At 50.9% G+C, this 20,652-nt stretch overlaps 1 protein-coding gene across 1 annotated transcript in view; it reads left to right on the top strand.

Annotated features, from left to right (window-relative positions):
* Positions 1-20,652, top strand: part of LOC143998145 (SCO-spondin-like) — a 296,161-nt gene that overhangs the window by 198,784 nt on the left and 76,725 nt on the right. Inside the window, exons 78-83 of the mRNA XM_077493885.1 lie at positions 7,332-7,529; positions 15,616-15,712; positions 15,805-16,025; positions 16,123-16,272; positions 16,494-16,660; positions 19,402-19,565. Coding sequence (XP_077350011.1) covers positions 7,332-7,529; positions 15,616-15,712; positions 15,805-16,025; positions 16,123-16,272; positions 16,494-16,660; positions 19,402-19,565 — 997 coding nt within the window. The remainder of the gene's footprint in view (positions 1-7,331; positions 7,530-15,615; positions 15,713-15,804; positions 16,026-16,122; positions 16,273-16,493; positions 16,661-19,401; positions 19,566-20,652) is intronic.

The raw sequence follows: 20,652 nt of genomic DNA, 5'->3' as shown, positions 1-20,652 counted from the left end.
TAGGGAGCCTTCTGGAATCCATGCTCTGCAATACGAAATTAGTCCAAGGAAGGAATGAAGGGGCTTCTGGCCTTGTGGCAGTGGGATGTCAGAGATTGCTTTCACCCTGTCTTCAGTGAGGTGTCTTGTCCCATGGGACAAGACAGTGTCCAAGAACAATTACAGATGTTGAGCACCACTGCAATTTGGGCTTTGAGGCTTTGCAACCCTGGTTGGCAAGATAGCCCAACTGGCTTTCTGAGGTGACTTCAACAGTGGGTAAGTCAGCTGCACAGTGGAGAAGGTCATCAACATATTGGAGGAGAGTCACTTCCAGGTGATCCTCTTGTTATATGTCAAGGATGATAGCCATAGCGTTTGCAAACTAGCTTGGAGAGTTCTGTGCCCCTTTTTGGCATAACTGTCTGGGTACGTTGCTGTCTTTTCGTGGGTGAATGCAAAAGGTACCAGCAGGAGGGGTGAGGGTGGACACTGAAGAGAGCGTTTGCATGGTCCACCACTGTGAGGTACTTTGCAGTCAGGGACACCCCCGCAACCAGCTTGTTCTCTTTTAGGGGTTCTCTTCTTCCTAGAGAACAGAGGTGTGTTGCATGGAGATGCGCAGGGTGGGCTCCATCTGACACGAGGGCCTTGACATGCTTCAAAATAGCTGCAGATTGAGCTAACTTTAGGAGGGGGGTATTGTGGTTTCCGGGGCAATGATGCGCCCTCTTTGAACTTGACTGAAACTGGTGGCACCATTAAGTGACAGTTGTCTTCCAGTCCTGTGGATCATAGACACGCAGGAATTCTGTCAAGTACTTCTTTTGGTATTGAACTTGGAGTTATTGCTTCATGAAGTGTCATCATAAGAGGCAGAGAACACAAGGCAGATGAGTCTTACAAGGATAGGGGAGTATGTAACTTCACCGCCCCCTTCAGGTGTGAAGATGATTGACGCCTGTAGTCTGGACAGCACATCAGCTCCTTGTAGATTCAAGGGACATGTAGAGGACACCACAAATCTGGTAAGCCAATCAGGAAATGTCCCCACTTGGAGAGGCTCAGTGAGTGGACTGGAGCGGGGCAACCCATCCACTCCCACGCAGGAAACATCAATAGTGGAAAGGAAAGAATTATCAGGCAGGTCCTCAGCCCTCAACACACTCCTGGCTGCACTCATGTCAATGAGACAAGTGGTAGGTTTTCCTTGTATAGGTAACGTGACCTTTGCTAGGGGTCCCCCAGTCTCATTTGAGGACACTGTCATAAGGGGTGACACGGGTTTTCTCATTTCCTAGCATGAGTTGGGGCGTGGTGGTGGAGATTCATGTCCACGTTGCCCTTCACGGGGATCCCTGTCTTGTCTCTGATGTCTTGGGGCTCTGCGTACTCTTCTGATGTTACCCCGCGTCCCACAGTTATAACAGATGATCTTTTCCCTGGTATTGGGCAGTGGTGGTGGACGAGTGTAGGCGGGATCTTCGTCTTGTGTTACCATGAGGGGCGTTGGTTTTTTTTCCTTTTTGGTTTTCTATCCCTCTGGCCACCAACAGTAAATCGGACATTTTCATTGCGCGATATTCAGGGCGGGCCACCATCAGGCTTTTTCTGATATCCTCTCTGAGTCCTGAGACAAAAGCAGATGATAACGTGTGTGTGTGTGTCTTTTCATAGAGGGAGAAGCCCAGATGTTCAAAGGCCTGTATGAGTCTAGCATGATACTTCTCCACAGACTCCCCTTTATCTTGGGCAATATCTTGGATTGTGGTGGTCTGATCTGCCAATTTCTCCTTTGCCCAGTCGCGGAGTTGTGCACAGAACTCCAAGCCTGAGGTATAAGAAGTGGCACTTGCCAGGCAGGCATCATTGAAGGCTGTCTGCATGACTGGCCAAAAGACATGTCCTGCTTTAATTTGGCATAGGCTGATCAAGTCTCTCCAGGCAGCTGAGTAAGCTTCTTGTATCTGCACTATCCTGCGGTAGAAGGGCATTGGCTGTTTCTCTGGGTCAGGCAGACTTGTCACTAAGGTTGCTGCTTGTGATGGGGTAAAAGCGACATACATCACCAGTGCCCCTTCTGGTAACCGAGACTGGTGTTGGGGCGGGGGCTGAGAATGGGCACTGTTTCTCATGGTTGTCAGCATATGTTTGAGATCCTCTCGGAACTGTGAGTCCGGAGCCGGATTAGGGGTTAAATCAGCAGGTGGCCTTGCTGCCTGTTGTTGGTCTTCCCACTCGGACGCTTCTTCATCATTAACATATCCGGCAAGTGAAGGTAGTGCTTCCATATTAGTGAAGACAGGTGTGTGGTAGGAACCATCCTGGTTTAAAACAGGAAGAACTGGGTATAGGCCATGGCTGGGCCTATTGGGTGTACCAAGATGGCCGCCGGCAGGAAGTGCACTGGGCTGTGCTTGAAGCGTGGGCTTGGGTGTACCAAGATGGCCGCCACTGGGAGTGGTCACAGTGGGTTGTGCTCGGGTTGGGGTGGTGAGAAGGGGGTGGGCGTTAGGCGGATAGCAGGGTTGCCCCTCCCCTCCTTCGTTCCAGTTTTTTGTATATGGGGGCGGTACAGCCACATGATTATTAACTCTGTGATTCACATACATAGTACAATTTGCATCTTTCTTGATTTCTTCTTCTATCCAACCCTCTTTGCAATGTCCTTGCCATCCTGAACCATGCTTCTGCCACATCCAATAAGCCGTTATCACACAGAGCGCCTCTTTTTTTTTTTTATCAGCACATGCCATTCCTCTGCTTCTTGCAACATCTTCTCTCCTCTTCTAATATCACATTCTAGCATTCCCTTCTCTCTCTCTCTCTCTCTCTCTCTCTTTCTTTCTTTCTTTCTTTCTTTCTTTCTTTCTTTCTTTCTTTCTTTCTTTCTTTCTTTCTCTCAAGAGGAGAATACAGGCAACAAAGTGGTTAATACTCCTCTGACTGCTGTCTTATCAAAGAATTCCTAGGGTGGGGGCTCGCATCCCTGCGAGAGATCTGTCTCCTCACACACTCCTGACTGTTCGAGGGTCAAAACTAGCACGTCAGAGGTGGTGTGGAGCAGTGGCTTATGGCCCAACTGATCCTTCAGGTAGCCACTTTCTCTCACTGTCACCCTCTTCGTGTATATCAAACAGTAATGGACAAATACACACACAGGACATGACACCTGACACTCTTTGAACTGCAAAGATAGCTCTCGGGAAAAGCTCACCTGAGTCACAAGACTGCCAAATTCCAGCTAGCCTTCTTTCAAACTGCCCTCATTCACAGTTTGAGATAAACCCTCAGGAAAGCTTTCCCGAGCAGAACATTCATAGACGTTTCGCAAGACTGCCACATCCGCAAGTCTTCTTTCAAACTGCCCTAATTCACAGTTTGAGATAAACCCTCAGAGGTCCTACACAGCCAACCTCGAGTAACCCCGTCTATAAATGCCTGCAGAATTCCACCCCACCACTAGAGGTAGAATCTAGGGGTGAGGATGGACACACGCCTGCAGCTGCACTTTCAGTCTGCTAAATCTGCAGCCCTTCAGAATGACAGACACTGAACAGATAATAGTCAGCAGAAAACCATTAGCAGGTTCGTTAAAACGGCTTCAGGCGAGAAATAAGTTACCTGCCTCTTTGAACAATCGAAAGGAGCCAACAAGACCAAATAAACCAGGCAAACCAGAGAAGTCGTACAAATGGTAAGGATAAATATGCTTACCGTACTGTTAGGGCTGCACGCTTAACCCCCTTCTCTGATCTGGCCAGCCGTTCAGTCCTGGAATGCGGTCTCCCTTCGATTGAAGCCTGAAAGCCCCACACATGGGCGCCAGTTGAAATGGATAAGAACTATAAATTAGTTCTTGGTTATCTGCTGCTATTCCTAATTTAAAAGTATAAATGTGCAGCACATTTGAAGTAAACACTCTCTGAGACATGTTCAGCTCGGCTACTTCTAAATTCTGATTTATTGGTGGGCGGTGTTGATATTTTATACAGAAAGATACGTCATTACTATGTCAGTCTAATTGGTACATCTCATTGGTTACAATACAAGAGAAATGAAGAAACTTGATGCTTGAAGTTTGGTTGAAGCTGGTTCTGTTATCTCGAATGCATTCTTCTAACGCGGGGGATGTGGGGGGTACCCGCCATCTTGGCTCCGAACATAAAGTCAATCTGTATACTACATAATAAGTAAGGAGCATGGGAACATGTATACACATAAGCAAATAGACATTTTCTGATTATCATTATGTACATTACATTCCTTAACAGTATGTACTGTACATTATACAGGTTCCGGGGTTGGTTGGTCCTGATGTATGTACTGTACATTATACAGGTTCCGGGGTTGGTTGGTCCTGATGTATGTACTGCACATTATACAGGTTCCGGGTTGGTTGGTCCTGATGTATGTACTGTACATTATACAGGTTCCGGGTTGGTTGGTCCTGATGTATGTACTGTACATTATACAGGTTCCGGGGTTGGTCCTGATGTATGTACTGTACATTATACAGGTTCCGGTGTTGGTTGGTCCTGATGTATGTACTGTACATTATACAGGATCTAGGATGGTTGGTCCTGATGTATGTACTGTACATTATACAGGTTCCGGGGTTGGTTGGTCCTGATGTATGTACTGTACATTATATAGGTTCCGGGGTTGGTTGGTCCTGATGTATGTACTGTACATTATACAGGTTCCGGGGTTGGTCCTGATGTATGTACTGTACATTATATAGGTTCCGGGGTTGGTTGGTCCTGATGTATGTACTGTACATTATACAGGATCTAGGATGGTTGGTCCTGATGTATGTACTGTACATTATACAGGTTCCGGGGTTGGTTGGTCCTGATGTATGTACTGTACATTATACAGGTTCCGGGGTTGGTCCTGATGTATGTACTGTACATTATACAGGTTCCGGTGTTGGTTGGTCCTGATGTATGTACTGTACATTATACAGGATCTAGGATGGTTGGTCCTGATGTATGTACTGTACATTATACAGGTTCCGGGGTTGGTTGGTCCTGATGTATGTACTGTACATTATACAGGTTCCGGTGTTGGTTGGTCCTGATGTATGTACTGTACATTATACAGGATCTAGGATGGTTGGTCCTGATGTATGTACTGTACATTATACAGGTTCCGGGGTTGGTTGGTCCTGATGTATGTACTGTACATTATATAGGTTCCGGGGTTGGTTGGTCCTGATGTATGTACTGTACATTATACAGGTTCCGGGGTTGGTCCTGATGTATGTACTGTACATTATATAGGTTCCGGGGTTGGTTGGTCCTGATGTATGTACTGTACATTATATAGGTTCCGGGGTTGGTTGGTCCTGATGTATGTACTGTACATTATACAGGTTCCGGGGTTGGTCCTGATGTATGTACTGTACATTATATAGGTTCCGGGGTTGGTTGGTCCTGATGTATGTACTGTACATTATATAGGTTCTAGGATGGTTGGTCCTGATGTATGTACTGTACATTATATAGGTTCCGGGGTTGGTTGGTCCTGATGTATGTACTGTACATTATATAGGTTCCGGGGTTGGTTGGTCCTGATGTATGTACTGTACATTATACAGGTTCCGGGGTTGGTCCTGATGTATGTACTGTACATTATATAGGTTCCGGGGTTGGTTGGTCCTGATGTATGTACTGTACATTATATAGGTTCCGGGGTTGGTTGGTCCTGATGTATGTACTGTACATTATACAGGTTCTGGGGTTGGTTGGTCCTGATGTATGTACTGTACATTATATAGGTTCCGGGGTTGGTTGGTCCTGATGTATGTACTGTACATTATACAGGTTCCGGGGTTGGTTGGTCCTGATGTATGTACTGTACATTATACAGGTTCCGGGGTTGGTCCTGATGTATGTACTGTACATTATACAGGTTCCGGTGTTGGTTGGTCCTGATGTATGTACTGTACATTATACAGGATCTAGGATGGTTGGTCCTGATGTATGTACTGTACATTATACAGGTTCCGGGGTTGGTTGGTCCTGATGTATGTACTGTACATTATACAGGTTCCGGGGTTGGTCCTGATGTATGTACTGTACATTATACAGGTTCCGGTGTTGGTTGGTCCTGATGTATGTACTGTACATTATACAGGATCTAGGATGGTTGGTCCTGATGTATGTACTGTACATTATACAGGTTCCGGGGTTGGTTGGTCCTGATGTATGTACTGTACATTATACAGGTTCCGGGGTTGGTCCTGATGTATGTACTGTACATTATATAGGTTCCGGGGTTGGTTGGTCCTGATGTATGTACTGTACATTATATAGGTTCCGGGGTTGGTTGGTCCTGATGTATGTACTGTACATTATACAGGTTCCGGGGTTGGTCCTGATGTATGTACTGTACATTATATAGGTTCCGGGGTTGGTTGGTCCTGATGTATGTACTGTACATTATATAGGTTCTAGGATGGTTGGTCCTGATGTATGTACTGTACATTATATAGGTTCCGGGGTTGGTTGGTCCTGATGTATGTACTGTACATTATATAGGTTCCGGGGTTGGTTGGTCCTGATGTATGTACTGTACATTATACAGGTTCCGGGGTTGGTTGGTCCTGATGTATGTACTGTACATTATACAGGTTCCGGGGTTGGTCCTGATGTATGTACTGTACATTATATAGGTTCCGGGGTTGGTTGGTCCTGATGTATGTACTGTACATTATATAGGTTCCGGGGTTGGTTGGTCCTGATGTATGTACTGTACATTATACAGGTTCCGGGGTTGGTTGGTCCTGATGTATGTACTGTACATTATACAGGTTCTGGGGTTGGTTGGTCCTGATGTATGTACTGTACATTATACAGGTTCCGGGGTTGGTTGGTCCTGATGTATGTACTGTACATTATATAGGTTCCGGGGTTGGTTGGTCCTGATGTATGTACTGTACATTATACAGGTTCCGGGGTTGGTCCTGATGTATGTACTGTACATTATATAGGTTCCGGGGTTGGTTGGTCCTGATGTATGTACTGTACATTATATAGGTTCCGGGGTTGGTTGGTCCTGATGTATGTACTGTACATTATACAGGTTCCGGGGTTGGTCCTGATGTATGTACTGTACATTATACAGGTTCCGGGGTTGGGTGGTCCTGATGTATGTACTGTACATTATACAGGTTCCGGGGTTGGTTGGTCCTGATGTATGTAGTGTACATTATACAGGTTCTGGGGTTGGTTGGTCCTGATGAAAGGTGGGTAAAGGACTAGGTGCAGATTAATTTAGGATACTTGGTATGGATGTCTCCTTTCTGGTGGGGTAGATTTGAGCGACTCTGACCGTTTATCTTGCAGAATGCGGTGGCGGTCTTGTAGACTTTCGGTGTGGTAAGCCGTGTCCTCGCTCCTGTGATGATCTCCATGGAGACACCGTCTGCCTGGACACTGCAGAGTGTCACCCCTCATGTGGGTGTCCTGAGGGTCAGCTGATGCAGAATGGGACGTGTGTGGAGTCATTGGAATGCCACTGCAAGTACCAAAACCGATCGCAAGGTGAGGAACCAGAGCAACAAACTGTAATAAAGTTATGTGTCTCTGTACATGAAGAGAATTGCCAAGCATGGACAACCTCCTGTCACAACTATAACCAATACCAGGAGACCTCCATCACCCGCTCCCTGCTATCCCCAATACCAGGAGACCTCCATCCCCCGCTCCCTGCTATCACCAATACCAGGAGACCTCCATCCCCCGCTCCCTGCTATCCCCAATACCAGGAGACCTCCATCCCCCGCTCCCTGCTATCCCCAATACCAGGAGACCTCCATCCCCCGCTCCCTGCTATCCCCAATACCAGGAGACCTCCATCCCCCGCTCCCTGCTATCCCCAATACCAGGAGACCTCCATCACCCGCTCCCTGCTATCCCCAATACCAGGAGACCTCCATCACCTGCTCTCTGCTATCACCAATACCAGGAGACCTCCATCCCCCACTCCCTGCTATCCCCAATACCAGGAGACCTCCATCCCCCGCTCCCTGCTATCCCCAATACCAGGAGACCTCCATCACCCGCTCCCTGCTATCCCCAATACCAGGAGACCTCCATCCCCCGCTCCCTGCTATCCCCAATACCAGGAGACCTCCATCACCTGCTCCCTGCTATCCCCAATACCAGGAGACCTCCATCACCCGCTCCCTGCTATCCCCAATACCAGGAGACCTCCATCACCCGCTCCCTGCTATCACCAATACCAGGAGACCTCCATCCCCCGCTCCCTGCTATCACCAATACCAGGAGACCTCCATCCCCCGCTCCCTGCTATCCCCAATACCAGGAGACCTCCATCACCCGCTCCCTGCTATCCCCAATACCAGGAGACCTCCATCACCTGCTCTCTGCTATCCCCAATACCAGGAGACCTCCATCACCCGCTCCCTGCTATCCCCAATACCAGGAGACCTCCATCACCCACTCCCTGCTATCCCCAATACCAGGAGACCTCCATCACCCGCTCCCTGCTATCCCCAATACCAGGAGACCTCCATCCCCCGCTCCCTGCTATCCCCAATACCAGGAGACCTCCATCCCCCACTCCCTGCTATCCCCAATACCAGGAGACCTCCATCCCCCGCTCCCTGCTATCCCCAATACCAGGAGACCTCCATCCCCCACTCCCTGCTATCACCAATACCAGGAGACCTCCATCCCCCACTCCCTGCTATCCCCAATACCAGGAGACCTCCATCACCCGCTCCCTGCTATCCCCAATACCAGGAGACCTCCATCCCCCGCTCCCTGCTATCCCCAATACCAGGAGACCTCCATCACCTGCTCCCTGCTATCCCCAATACCAGGAGACCTCCATCCCCCGCTCCCTGCTATCCCCAATACCAGGAGACCTCCATCACCCGCTCCCTGCTATCCCCAATACCAGGAGACCTCCATCCCCCGCTCCCTGCTATCCCCAATACCAGGAGACCTCCATCACCCGCTCCCTGCTATCCCCAATACCAGGAGACCTCCATCCCCCGCTCCCTGCTATCCCCAATACCAGGAGACCTCCATCCCCCGCTCCCTGCTATCCCCAATACCAGGAGACCTCCATCACCTGCTCCCTGCTATCCCCAATACCAGGAGACCTCCATCACCTGCTCCCTGCTATCCCCAATACCAGGAGACCTCCATCACCCGCTCCCTGCTATCCCCAATACCAGGAGACCTCCATCCCCCGCTCCCTGCTATCCCCAATACCAGGAGACCTCCATCCCCCGCTCCCTGCTATCCCCAATACCAGGAGACCTCCATCCCCCGCTCCCTGCTATCCCCAATACCAGGAGACCTCCATCACCCGCTCCCTGCTATCCCCAATACCAGGAGACCTCCATCCCCCGCTCCCTGCTATCCCCAATACCAGGAGACCTCCATCCCCCGCTCCCTGCTATCCCCAATACCAGGAGACCTCCATCACCCGCTCCCTGCTATCCCCAATACCAGGAGACCTCCATCACCTGCTCCCTGCTATCACCAATACCAGGAGACCTCCATCACCCGCTCCCTGCTATCACCAATACCAGGAGACCTCCATCACCCGCTCCCTGCTATCACCAATACCAGGAGACCTCCATCACCCGCTCCCTGCTATCACCAATACCAGGAGACCTCCATCCCCCGCTCCCTGCTATCACCAATACCAGGAGACCTCCATCACCCGCTCCCTGCTATCCCCAATACCAGGAGACCTCCATCACCCGCTCCCTGCTATCCCCAATACCAGGAGACCTCCATCCCCCGCTCCCTGCTATCACCAATACCAGGAGACCTCCATCACCCGCTCCCTGCTATCACCAATACCAGGAGACCTCCATCCCCCACTCCCTGCTATCCCCAATACCAGGAGACCTCCATCCCCCGCTCCCTGCTATCCCCAATACCAGGAGACCTCCATCCCCCGCTCCCTGCTATCCCCAATACCAGGAGACCTCCATCACCCGCTCCCTGCTATCACCAATACCAGGAGACCTCCATCCCCCACTCCCTGCTATCCCCAATACCAGGAGACCTCCATCACCCGCTCCCTGCTATCACCAATACCAGGAGACCTCCATCCCCCACTCCCTGCTATCACCAATACCAGGAGACCTCCATCCCCCACTCCCTGCTATCCCCAATACCAGGAGACCTCCATCCCCCGCTCCCTGCTATCCCCAATACCAGGAGACCTCCATCCCCCGCTCCCTGCTATCCCCAATACCAGGAGACCTCCATCACCCGCTCCCTGCTATCACCAATACCAGGAGACCTCCATCCCCCACTCCCTGCTATCCCCAATACCAGGAGACCTCCATCACCCGCTCCCTGCTATCCCCAATACCAGGAGACCTCCATCCCCCGCTCCCTGCTATCCCCAATACCAGGAGACCTCCATCACCCGCTCCCTGCTATCACCAATACCAGGAGACCTCCATCACCCGCTCCCTGCTATCACCAATACCAGGAGACCTCCATCCCCCACTCCCTGCTATCACCAATACCAGGAGACCTCCATCCCCCGCTCCCTGCTATCCCCAATACCAGGAGACCTCCATCCCCCGCTCCCTGCTATCCCCAATACCAGGAGACCTCCATCACCCGCTCCCTGCTATCCCCAATACCAGGAGACCTCCATCCCCCGCTCCCTGCTATCCCCAATACCAGGAGACCTCCATCCCCCGCTCCCTGCTATCCCCAATACCAGGAGACCTCCATCACCCGCTCCCTGCTATCACCAATACCAGGAGACCTCCATCACCCGCTCCCTGCTATCACCAATACCAGGAGACCTCCATCCCCCACTCCCTGCTATCACCAATACCAGGAGACCTCCATCACCCACTCCCTGCTATCCCCAATACCAGGAGACCTCCATCACCCGCTCCCTGCTATCCCCAATACCAGGAGACCTCCATCACCCGCTCCCTGCTATCCCCAATACCAGGAGACCTCCATCACCCACTCCCTGCTATCCCCAATACCAGGAGACCTCCATCACCCGCTCCCTGCTATCACCAATACCAGGAGACCTCCATCCCCCACTCCCTGCTATCCCCAATACCAGGAGACCTCCATCACCCGCTCCCTGCTATCCCCAATACCAGGAGACCTCCATCCCCCGCTCCCTGCTATCCCCAATACCAGGAGACCTCCATCACCCGCTCCCTGCTATCACCAATACCAGGAGACCTCCATCACCCGCTCCCTGCTATCACCAATACCAGGAGACCTCCATCCCCCACTCCCTGCTATCACCAATACCAGGAGACCTCCATCACCCGCTCCCTGCTATCCCCAATACCAGGAGACCTCCATCCCCCGCTCCCTGCTATCCCCAATACCAGGAGACCTCCATCACCCGCTCCCTGCTATCACCAATACCAGGAGACCTCCATCACCCGCTCCCTGCTATCCCCAATACCAGGAGACCTCCATCCCCCGCTCCCTGCTATCCCCAATACCAGGAGACCTCCATCCCCCGCTCCCTGCTATCCCCAATACCAGGAGACCTCCATCACCCGCTCCCTGCTATCCCCAATACCAGGAGACCTCCATCACCCGCTCCCTGCTATCCCCAATACCAGGAGACCTCCATCCCCCGCTCCCTGCTATCCCCAATACCAGGAGACCTCCATCACCCGCTCCCTGCTATCCCCAATACCAGGAGACCTCCATCACCCGCTCCCTGCTATCCCCAATACCAGGAGACCTCCATCCCCCACTCCCTGCTATCCCCAATACCAGGAGACCTCCATCCCCCACTCCCTGCTATCCCCAATACCAGGAGACCTCCATCCCCCGCTCCCTGCTATCCCCAATACCAGGAGACCTCCATCACCCGCTCCCTGCTATCACCAATACCAGGAGACCTCCATCCCCCACTCCCTGCTATCCCCAATACCAGGAGACCTCCATCCCCCGCTCCCTGCTATCCCCAATACCAGGAGACCTCCATCACCCGCTCCCTGCTATCCCCAATACCAGGAGACCTCCATCACCCGCTCCCTGCTATCCCCAATACCAGGAGACCTCCATCACCCGCTCCCTGCTATCCCCAATACCAGGAGACCTCCATCCCCCGCTCCCTGCTATCCCCAATACCAGGAGACCTCCATCCCCCGCTCCCTGCTATCACCAATACCAGGAGACCTCCATCACCCGCTCCCTGCTATCCCCAATACCAGGAGACCTCCATCCCCCGCTCCCTGCTATCCCCAATACCAGGAGACCTCCATCACCCGCTCCCTGCTATCCCCAATACCAGGAGACCTCCATCACCCGCTCCCTGCTATCCCCAATACCAGGAGACCTCCATCACCCGCTCCCTGCTATCCCCAATACCAGGAGACCTCCATCACCCGCTCCCTGCTATCCCCAATACCAGGAGACCTCCATCACCCGCTCCCTGCTATCCCCAATACCAGGAGACCTCCATCCCCCGCTCCCTGCTATCCCCAATACCAGGAGACCTCCATCCCCCGCTCCCTGCTATCACCAATACCAGGAGACCTCCATCACCCGCTCCCTGCTATCCCCAATACCAGGAGACCTCCATCCCCCGCTCCCTGCTATCCCCAATACCAGGAGACCTCCATCACCCGCTCCCTGCTATCCCCAATACCAGGAGACCTCCATCACCCGCTCCCTGCTATCCCCAATACCAGGAGACCTCCATCACCCGCTCCCTGCTATCCCCAATACCAGGAGACCTCCATCACCCACTCCCTGCTATCCCCAATACCAGGAGACCTCCATCACCCGCTCCCTGCTATCCCCAATACCAGGAGACCTCCATCACCCACTCCCTGCTATCCCCAATACCAGGAGACCTCCATCCCCCGCTCCCTGCTATCACCAATACCAGGAGACCTCCATCACCCGCTCCCTGCTATCACCAATATCATTAGAACTCATCTGCTCACTGCTATCACCGATACCGAGAGATCTCTAATGCCGCGTACACACCAGTGGAATTTCCGTCAGAAAAATCTTGGATGGTTTTTCCAATGGAATTCCGCCCAAGCGTGGCTTCCATACACACACGGGTCACACAAGTTCTCAGAACTTTCAACCGACAAGAACGCGGTGATGTACAACAATACGACGAGCCGAGAAAATGAAGTTCAATGCTTCCAAGCATGCGTCGAATTGTCTCCGGGCATGCGTGATTTTTTTTCATGTCTGAATTGCATACAGACATTCGCATTTTCAGATAGGAACTTTTCCCGACTGAAAAATAGAGAACCTGCTCTCAATCTTTTGCTGGCTGGAATTCCGCCAGCTATAGTCCGATGGAGCGTTACACACGGTCGCATTTTCTGACCAAAGGCTCACATTGGTCTTTTGCTGGCGGCATTTCCAATCGTTTGTATGTGGCATAACACCTGCCCATCATCCGTTCACTACTATCACCAATATGGGGGGCCTCCATCCCCCACCCACTGCCATCGTCCATGCTGGGAGATCTCCAACAACCGCTTACTGTTATCACAAATACTGGGAGATCTTCAACGCCGATGATTACCTGCTATGACCATTTCACGGGAGACCTCCATCACCTGCCCATCACCCATTCACTGCTATTGCCAATACAGAGAGCCCACCATCCCCCTCTCCCTGCTATCACTAGTATCAGTAGACCTCCATAACCTGCTCATTGTTATCACCAACACTGAGAAATCTCCAACAACCACTTATCCAATGTACACACATTCCAATGGAAAATGTCCGATCGGACCGTGTTGTCGGATAATCCGACCGTGTGTGGGCTCCATCGGACTGTTTCTGTCAGAATATCCGACCGACAAAGTTTTAGAGCTGGGCTATAAAATTTTCCGACAACATGATCCGATGGGACCTTGTCCGATGGTTTGTAGAGAATTCCGATTGGACAAAGCGCTCAGATCAAATTCCTAGACCAAAGATATTTGCTACTAGCCTGAACGTAGTCCCGTCGTAAAGAAAAAACATCATCACGTTCGATTTTGTTGTCGAAATGTCCGACCCGTGTGTACAAGGGCTTACTGATATCATCAATACTGGGAGATCTCCAACACCCATTACCTGCTATGACCAATACCAGGAGACCTCCATCACCCGTTTACTGCTATTACCAATCCTGAGAGATCTCCACCACCCGCTCAATGCTATCACCAGGAGACCTCCATCACCTGTCCATCATCCCTACACTGCTATTACCAATCCCAAGAGACCTCCCTCACCTGTCCATCATCCCTACACTGCTATTACCAATCCCAAGAGACCTCCATCACCTGTCCATCATCCCTACACTGCTATTACCAATCCCAAGAGACCTCCATCACCTGTCCATCATCCCTACACTGCTATTACCAATCCCAAGAGATCTCCATCACCCGCTCAATGCTATCACCAGGAGACCTCCATCACCTGTCTATCATCCCTACACTGCTATTACCAATCCCAAGAGACCTCCATCACCTGTCCATCATCCCTTCACTGCTATTACCAATCCCAAGAGATCTCCATCATCTGCTCACTGCTATCACCAGTATCAGTAGACCTCAATCACCTGCCCATCATCTGTTCACTATTACCAATCCCAAGAGATCTCCATCACCTGTCCATCATCCCTACACTGCTATTACCAATCCCAAGAGATCTCCATCACCCTCTCATGGCTATCACCAGGAGACCTCCATCACCTGTCCATCATCCCTTCACTGCTATTACCAATCCCAAGAGATCTCCATCACCCGCTCACTGCTATCACCAGGAGACCTCCATCACCTGTCTATCATCCCTACACTGCTATTACCAATCCCAAGAGACCTCCATCACCTGACCATCATCCCTTCACTGCTATTACCAATCCCAAGAGATCTCCATCACCTGACCATCATCCCCTCACTGCTATTACCAATCCCAAGAGATCTCCATCATCTGCTCACTGCTATCACCAGTATCAGTAGACCTCAATCACCTGCCCATCATCTGTTCACTATTACCAATCCCAAGAGATCTCCATAACCTGTCCATCATCCCTACACTGCTATTACCAATCCCAAGAGATCTCCATCACCCTCTCATGGCTATCACCAGGAGACCTCCATCACCTGTCCATCATCCCTTCACTGCTATTACCAATCCCAAGAGATCTCCATCACCTGTCCATCATCCCTACACTGCTATTACCAATCCCAGGAGACCTCCATCACCTGACCATCATCCCTACACTGCTATTACCAATCCCAGGAGACCTCCATCACCTGACCATCATCCCCTCACTGCTATTACCAATCCCAAGAGATCTCCATTACCAATCCCAAGAGATCTCCATCACCCTCTCACGGCTATCACCAGTATCAGTAGACCTCAATCACCTCCCCAATGCTATCACCAATACTGAGAAATCTCCAACAACCACTTACTGTTCTCATCAATACCGGGAGATCTCCAGAACCCGTGTACTGGAGTCCTCAGCAGCTTTTCATCTTTTGAAGGATTATCGGTTTTGTTCGTCTGGCAGACGCTTCCTTCCCCAGAGATGTGATTGTTGTAGTAGTTGTACTGAATGCTCTCTGTGCATAGGAAGGGTGTCTCATATGTTTCTTCTCCTTCTCCATAGGAGGATCAGAGTCCGGTAACAGCTCCACCTGGTCCGGTCCCGAGCCCTGGCAGCATCTACCGTCTGGGGAAAATGTGATTCTTCAATGCCAGAACTGGTATGTGGGGATCAGGAGATGTCAGGAAAGCGCCTCGTCTCTCTTTTTATTTATAGATATTCTGATATTAAAGAAGATTGTTGTTATTCCAGCACTTGCATTGGTGGCCACTTGCACTGCACCTCCGACCCTCGTTGTGTTCTGGATGGCGGTTGGGGTCCCTGGAGTTTGTGGTCTTCGTGTTCTTCAAGTTGTGGAGAAGGGATCCAGACCAGTAGGAGGAAGTGCGACAGTCCAGCTCCTCAGAATGGTGGGAGAACCTGCGTGGGGGGCGAGGAGCAACAGAGGACCTGCCAGGGGCCCACCTGTCCCGGTAAGACACGAATGTCCTTCATGCTTTGGCCAGTTCACATTGTCTTTGTACAGCAGACACATTGGACCATAAGGCTGTTTTCCTGAATCCCTTACAGAACCAGATCCTTGGAGCGAATGGTCCCCATGGTCTCCATGTAGCCTTAGTTGCGGGGGAGGGGAGCAGATCCGGGTGCGAGAATGTCGGCGCCAAGAATGTGAAGGAAAAGCCATTCAAAGCAGGATGTGCAACAACCAGGTTTGTCTAGGTGAGTACCAGTCATAGGACAAGGTGATGGCGTGACTGCTCACCGGGTGATTGTCTTGATGACTCCCATCGTCCGGTCATCTGGGACCATGAGGTGGGAGTTGTGCAGTTGTCCCCCCCCCATGGCTGGAAATAGGAATTTCCTCCCTCATAGTCACTCCGGTAACATATATAATGGCATTTCTCCAATTATGCTGCTGATTGGCTGTTCTGTGTTTCCAGATGTGGGCTGTCCAATAGACCGGTTGTACCGCGAATGTGGAAAGGAGGACAGCTGCCCATACAGTTGTGCCCACCTTACCCAGCAGGTGGAGTGCTTCCCCGATGAGTGTGAGGAAGGGTGTCACTGCCCGCTGGGCACCTACTTCCACAACGGCTCCTGCATCACGGTGAGTCTTCCTGTTCCTGCTGAGAGCAGGGAAACTGGCGCAAGTCATGTGACTCGTGTGAGGGGGTTCATCGTGGAACCTCGGGAGGGATTATTCGTTTTTAGCTTGGGCTTGTCTTGGGTTATGGCGGTGGTGGACACTACTAAGGACACCATAATAACTGAATGGGTGACCTCAGAGAGCAATGATTAGGGGTGGGGTGAGGGTAGGGCTGACGGGAAATCTGGAGTTCAGCTTTAAGGGTTAAGTTGGTGGTTCCCAGGGGCTTTTTTTCCTCAGAGAATAAGTGTAGGAACCCCGCCCCCCCCCCCCCGAGTCACTTCTCGTCTCCACCCCCTACCCACCCCTGAGTAACATTCCTTGGTTTCATCCCTCACCCACCTCCCAGTACTGCCCCTTTTAGAAAATACAGAGCCAAGTATCATATTGTGGTGCTAAGTAATTTGTATGGAATTTGTTAATGACATCAAGGAAAGTAGTAAAATAGATCCCCCACAGCCAGCAGCAATAAATCCCCCCCCCCCCAGCAACAATAGATTTGATCAAAAACAATAGACCCCCCAGCAACAATGGACCCCCACAACAAAATTCCACCCCAGCAGCAACAACAGATGCCGCCAGCATCAATAGACTCTCCAGTAGCCAGCAACAATAGCCCCCTCCCTTTGTCAATAGTAGATCTCTTCCAGCAATAATTGACCCCCAGCATCAATAGACTCTCCAGTAGCCAGCAACAATAGCCCCCCCCCTTTGTCAATAGTAGATCTCTTCCAGCAATAATTGACCCCCAGCACCAATAGACTCTCCAGCAGCCAGCAACAATAGACCCCCCCTTTCTCAATAGTAGATCTCTTCCAGCAATAATTGACCCCCAGCATCAATAGACTCTCCAGCAGCCAGCAACAATAGACCCCCCCTTTCTCAATAGTAGATCTCTTCCAGCAATAATTGACCCCCAGCATCAATAGACTCTCCAGCAGCCAGCAACAATAGCCCCCCCCCCCCATTGTCAATAGTAGATCTCTTCCAGCAATAATTGACCCCCAGCATCAATAGACTCTCCAGCAGCCAGCAACAATAGCCCCCCCCCCCTTTGTCAATAGTAGATCTCTTCCAGCAATAATTGACCCCCAGCATCAATAGACTCTCCAGCAGCCAGCAACAATAGCCCCCCCCTTTGTCAATAGTAGATCTCTTCCAGCAATAATTGACCCCCAGCAACAATAGACTCTCCAGCAGCCAGCAACAATAGCCCCCCCCCCTTTGTCAATAGTAGATCTCTTCCAGCAATAATTGACCCCCAGCATCAATAGACTCTTCAGTAGCCAGCAACAATAGCCCCCTCCCTTTGTCAATAGTAGATCTCTTCCAGCAATAATTGACCCCCAGCAACAATCGACTCTCCAGCAGCCAGCAACAATAGCCCCCCCCCCTCCCTTTGTCAATAGTAGATCTCTACCAGCAATAATTTGACCCCCAGCATCAATAGACTCTCCAGCAGCCAGCAACAATAGCCCCCCCCCCCTTTGTCAATAGTAGATCTCTTCCAGCAATAATTGACCCCCAGCAACAACAGACTCTCCAGCAGCCAGCAACAATAGCCCCCCCCCCTTGTCAATAGTAGATCTCTTCCAGCAATAATTGACCCCCAGCATCAATAGACTCTCCAGCAGCCAGAAACAATAGCCCCCCCCCTTTGTCAATAGTAGATCTCTTCCAGCAATAATTGACCCCCAGCACCAATAGACTCTCCAGCAGCCAGCAACAATAGCCCCCCCCCTTTGTCAATAGTAGATCTCTTCCAGCAATAATTGACCCCCAGCATCAATAGACTCTCCAGCAGCCAGCAACAATAGCCCCCCCCCATTGTCAATAGTAGATCTCTTCCAGCAATAATTGACCCCCAGCATCAATAGACTCTCCAGCAGCCAGCAACAATAGACCCCCCCCCTTTCTCAATAGTAGATCTCTTCCAGCAATAATTGACCCCCAGCATCAATAGACTCTTCAGCAGCCAGAAACAATAGCCCCCCCCCCCCTTTGTCAATAGTAGATCTCTTCCAGCAATAATTGACCCCCAGCATCAATAGACTCTCCAGCAGCCAGCAACAATAGCCCCCCCCCCTTTGTCAATAGTAGATCTCTTCCAGCAATAATTGACCCCCAGCATCAATAGACTCTCCAGCAGCCAGCAACAATAGACCCCCCTTTCTCAATAGTAGATCTCTTCCAGCAATAATTGACCCCCAGCATCAATAGACTCTCCAGCAGCCAGCAACAATAGCCCCCCCCTTTGTCAATAGTAGATCTCTTCCAGCAATAATTGACCCCCAGCAACAATAGACCCCCCACCGGCAACAATAGACCTCCCAGCAGCACTGGACCGCCACTCAAAAATAGATCCGCTCCAGCAACAATAGTTTGCCTAGCAGCGATCATTAATAGACCCTTCGGCCCACCCCAGCACCCCTTGCCATTACACACAGTACATTCAGTGCTGTAGGTGCCGGCACTGCGTTCCCCCGCCGCGTTCCCGCTGAAAAAAAGCCCCGGGGGGGGGGGGTTCCTGTAGGTTGGCTTTAGACTTGGGGTGTGATTATTGCTGTATCTTATTGATCAGAAGTCTCAGTACCAGTTACTTCTCGATACTCCCTTATAGTTGATTGATGTCCTAGGCCCCTCTGTGTCTGTACCAGTCTGTGCCGCATTTGAATGATTATTTCTGTCGCCGTCTGGTTCAGGATTGTCCATGTGTGGTGACGGAAGAGATTCTACAAGGACTCGGGAATGTCGCACCTCGTGCCGCACCCCATCCACCCACGCCGGTCACCCTCCACGGAGCCGAGCTCATTCCAGGAGAAGAGGTGCCATCGGGAGACGAGATCCACCATGGCTGCAGCTCTTGGTATGGGCTCCAGGAATAGGGAACCTCAGAGAACTACAACTCCCAGCAGGCCAAACTGTCCGGGGATGTTTGTCCCCATGCAGAGTTTGTAGTAATGCCTGTTCCACCCAAACATTTTACATTTCACCGCATCCTGGTCCATTGGAAGAGTATGTGACCTGACATAGTAGAAAGTCGGGAAAATATCACTTATATGCCAGATTATGGGCCACATGGGCATATTGGAGGTCCTTTCTCCATCGTCTATTGAGGGGCCTGGGAAGTCGTTAGGTGTTGGCTTATACTGCCACCTAGAGGTGGATAGGATGGTGGCACAGCCCAGGATAACCCCCTTGTACCACCTGGATGCTTCGACGTTTTGTGATAGGTCTCCTTTCTTCAGCTTTGCTGGTTTGAATACCAACTTGTGATTTTTCTTTGTCTTCAGTCAAGACTCTTCTCTCCAATCTTACCGGAGGACTCCTCTCCGAGGCTCATCTATCCTGCGTGGTTGTCCTCAGACTGGCTTACGATTTGTATACCGCATCCACCCCCCCATTGGTTGCTGCAGAGCTTAGCCTGGAGGCAGGGCTGGACTGGGGCAAAAATTTGGCCCCGGACTCCATCCAGACTGGCCCACTTTCATTTTGCAAACAAGCACAAAAACAATATATAAAACTATACGCAATTGTGCATAAAAAACATAAGTAGCAAAACATAAGGAGTCCTCACTAATCTCTTTTATTATTTCACTCTCCTCTCCTCTGTATTTTTCTCATCTTTCTCACATCACTGCGTGAAGTGGAGGGCGAGCCGCACAGCCATTACTTTGTCACTGAAACCGGCCCACTGAGCCATCGGCCCACCGGGAAACTCCCTGTAGTCCCAATGGCCGGTACATGACCAATGCATTCGCGACATAACCTCTCCGTACTTTTTACCCTTGGCTTTACCTTCACCTTCTCCTTTTCCCTGTTACCTTTTAACTCTATATAACCCCCCCCCCCCCTTTCCCCAATAAATAGGCCACACAGGAGTTTTGGAGTATAAATGGCCATAGCAGCCTTTTATTAACAACTCTTCAACCAATAACTTTATTAAATATCTA

This window comes from Lithobates pipiens, unplaced genomic scaffold, assembly GCF_037356315.1.
Source record: "Lithobates pipiens isolate NorthernLeopardFrog02 unplaced genomic scaffold, aLitPip1_a1.2 Scaffold_19, whole genome shotgun sequence".
NCBI classification, from domain to species: domain Eukaryota; kingdom Metazoa; phylum Chordata; class Amphibia; order Anura; family Ranidae; genus Lithobates; species Lithobates pipiens.
The sequence above is the reverse complement of the archived record's forward strand: the minus strand, read 5'-3'. Positions and strand labels throughout refer to the sequence as shown.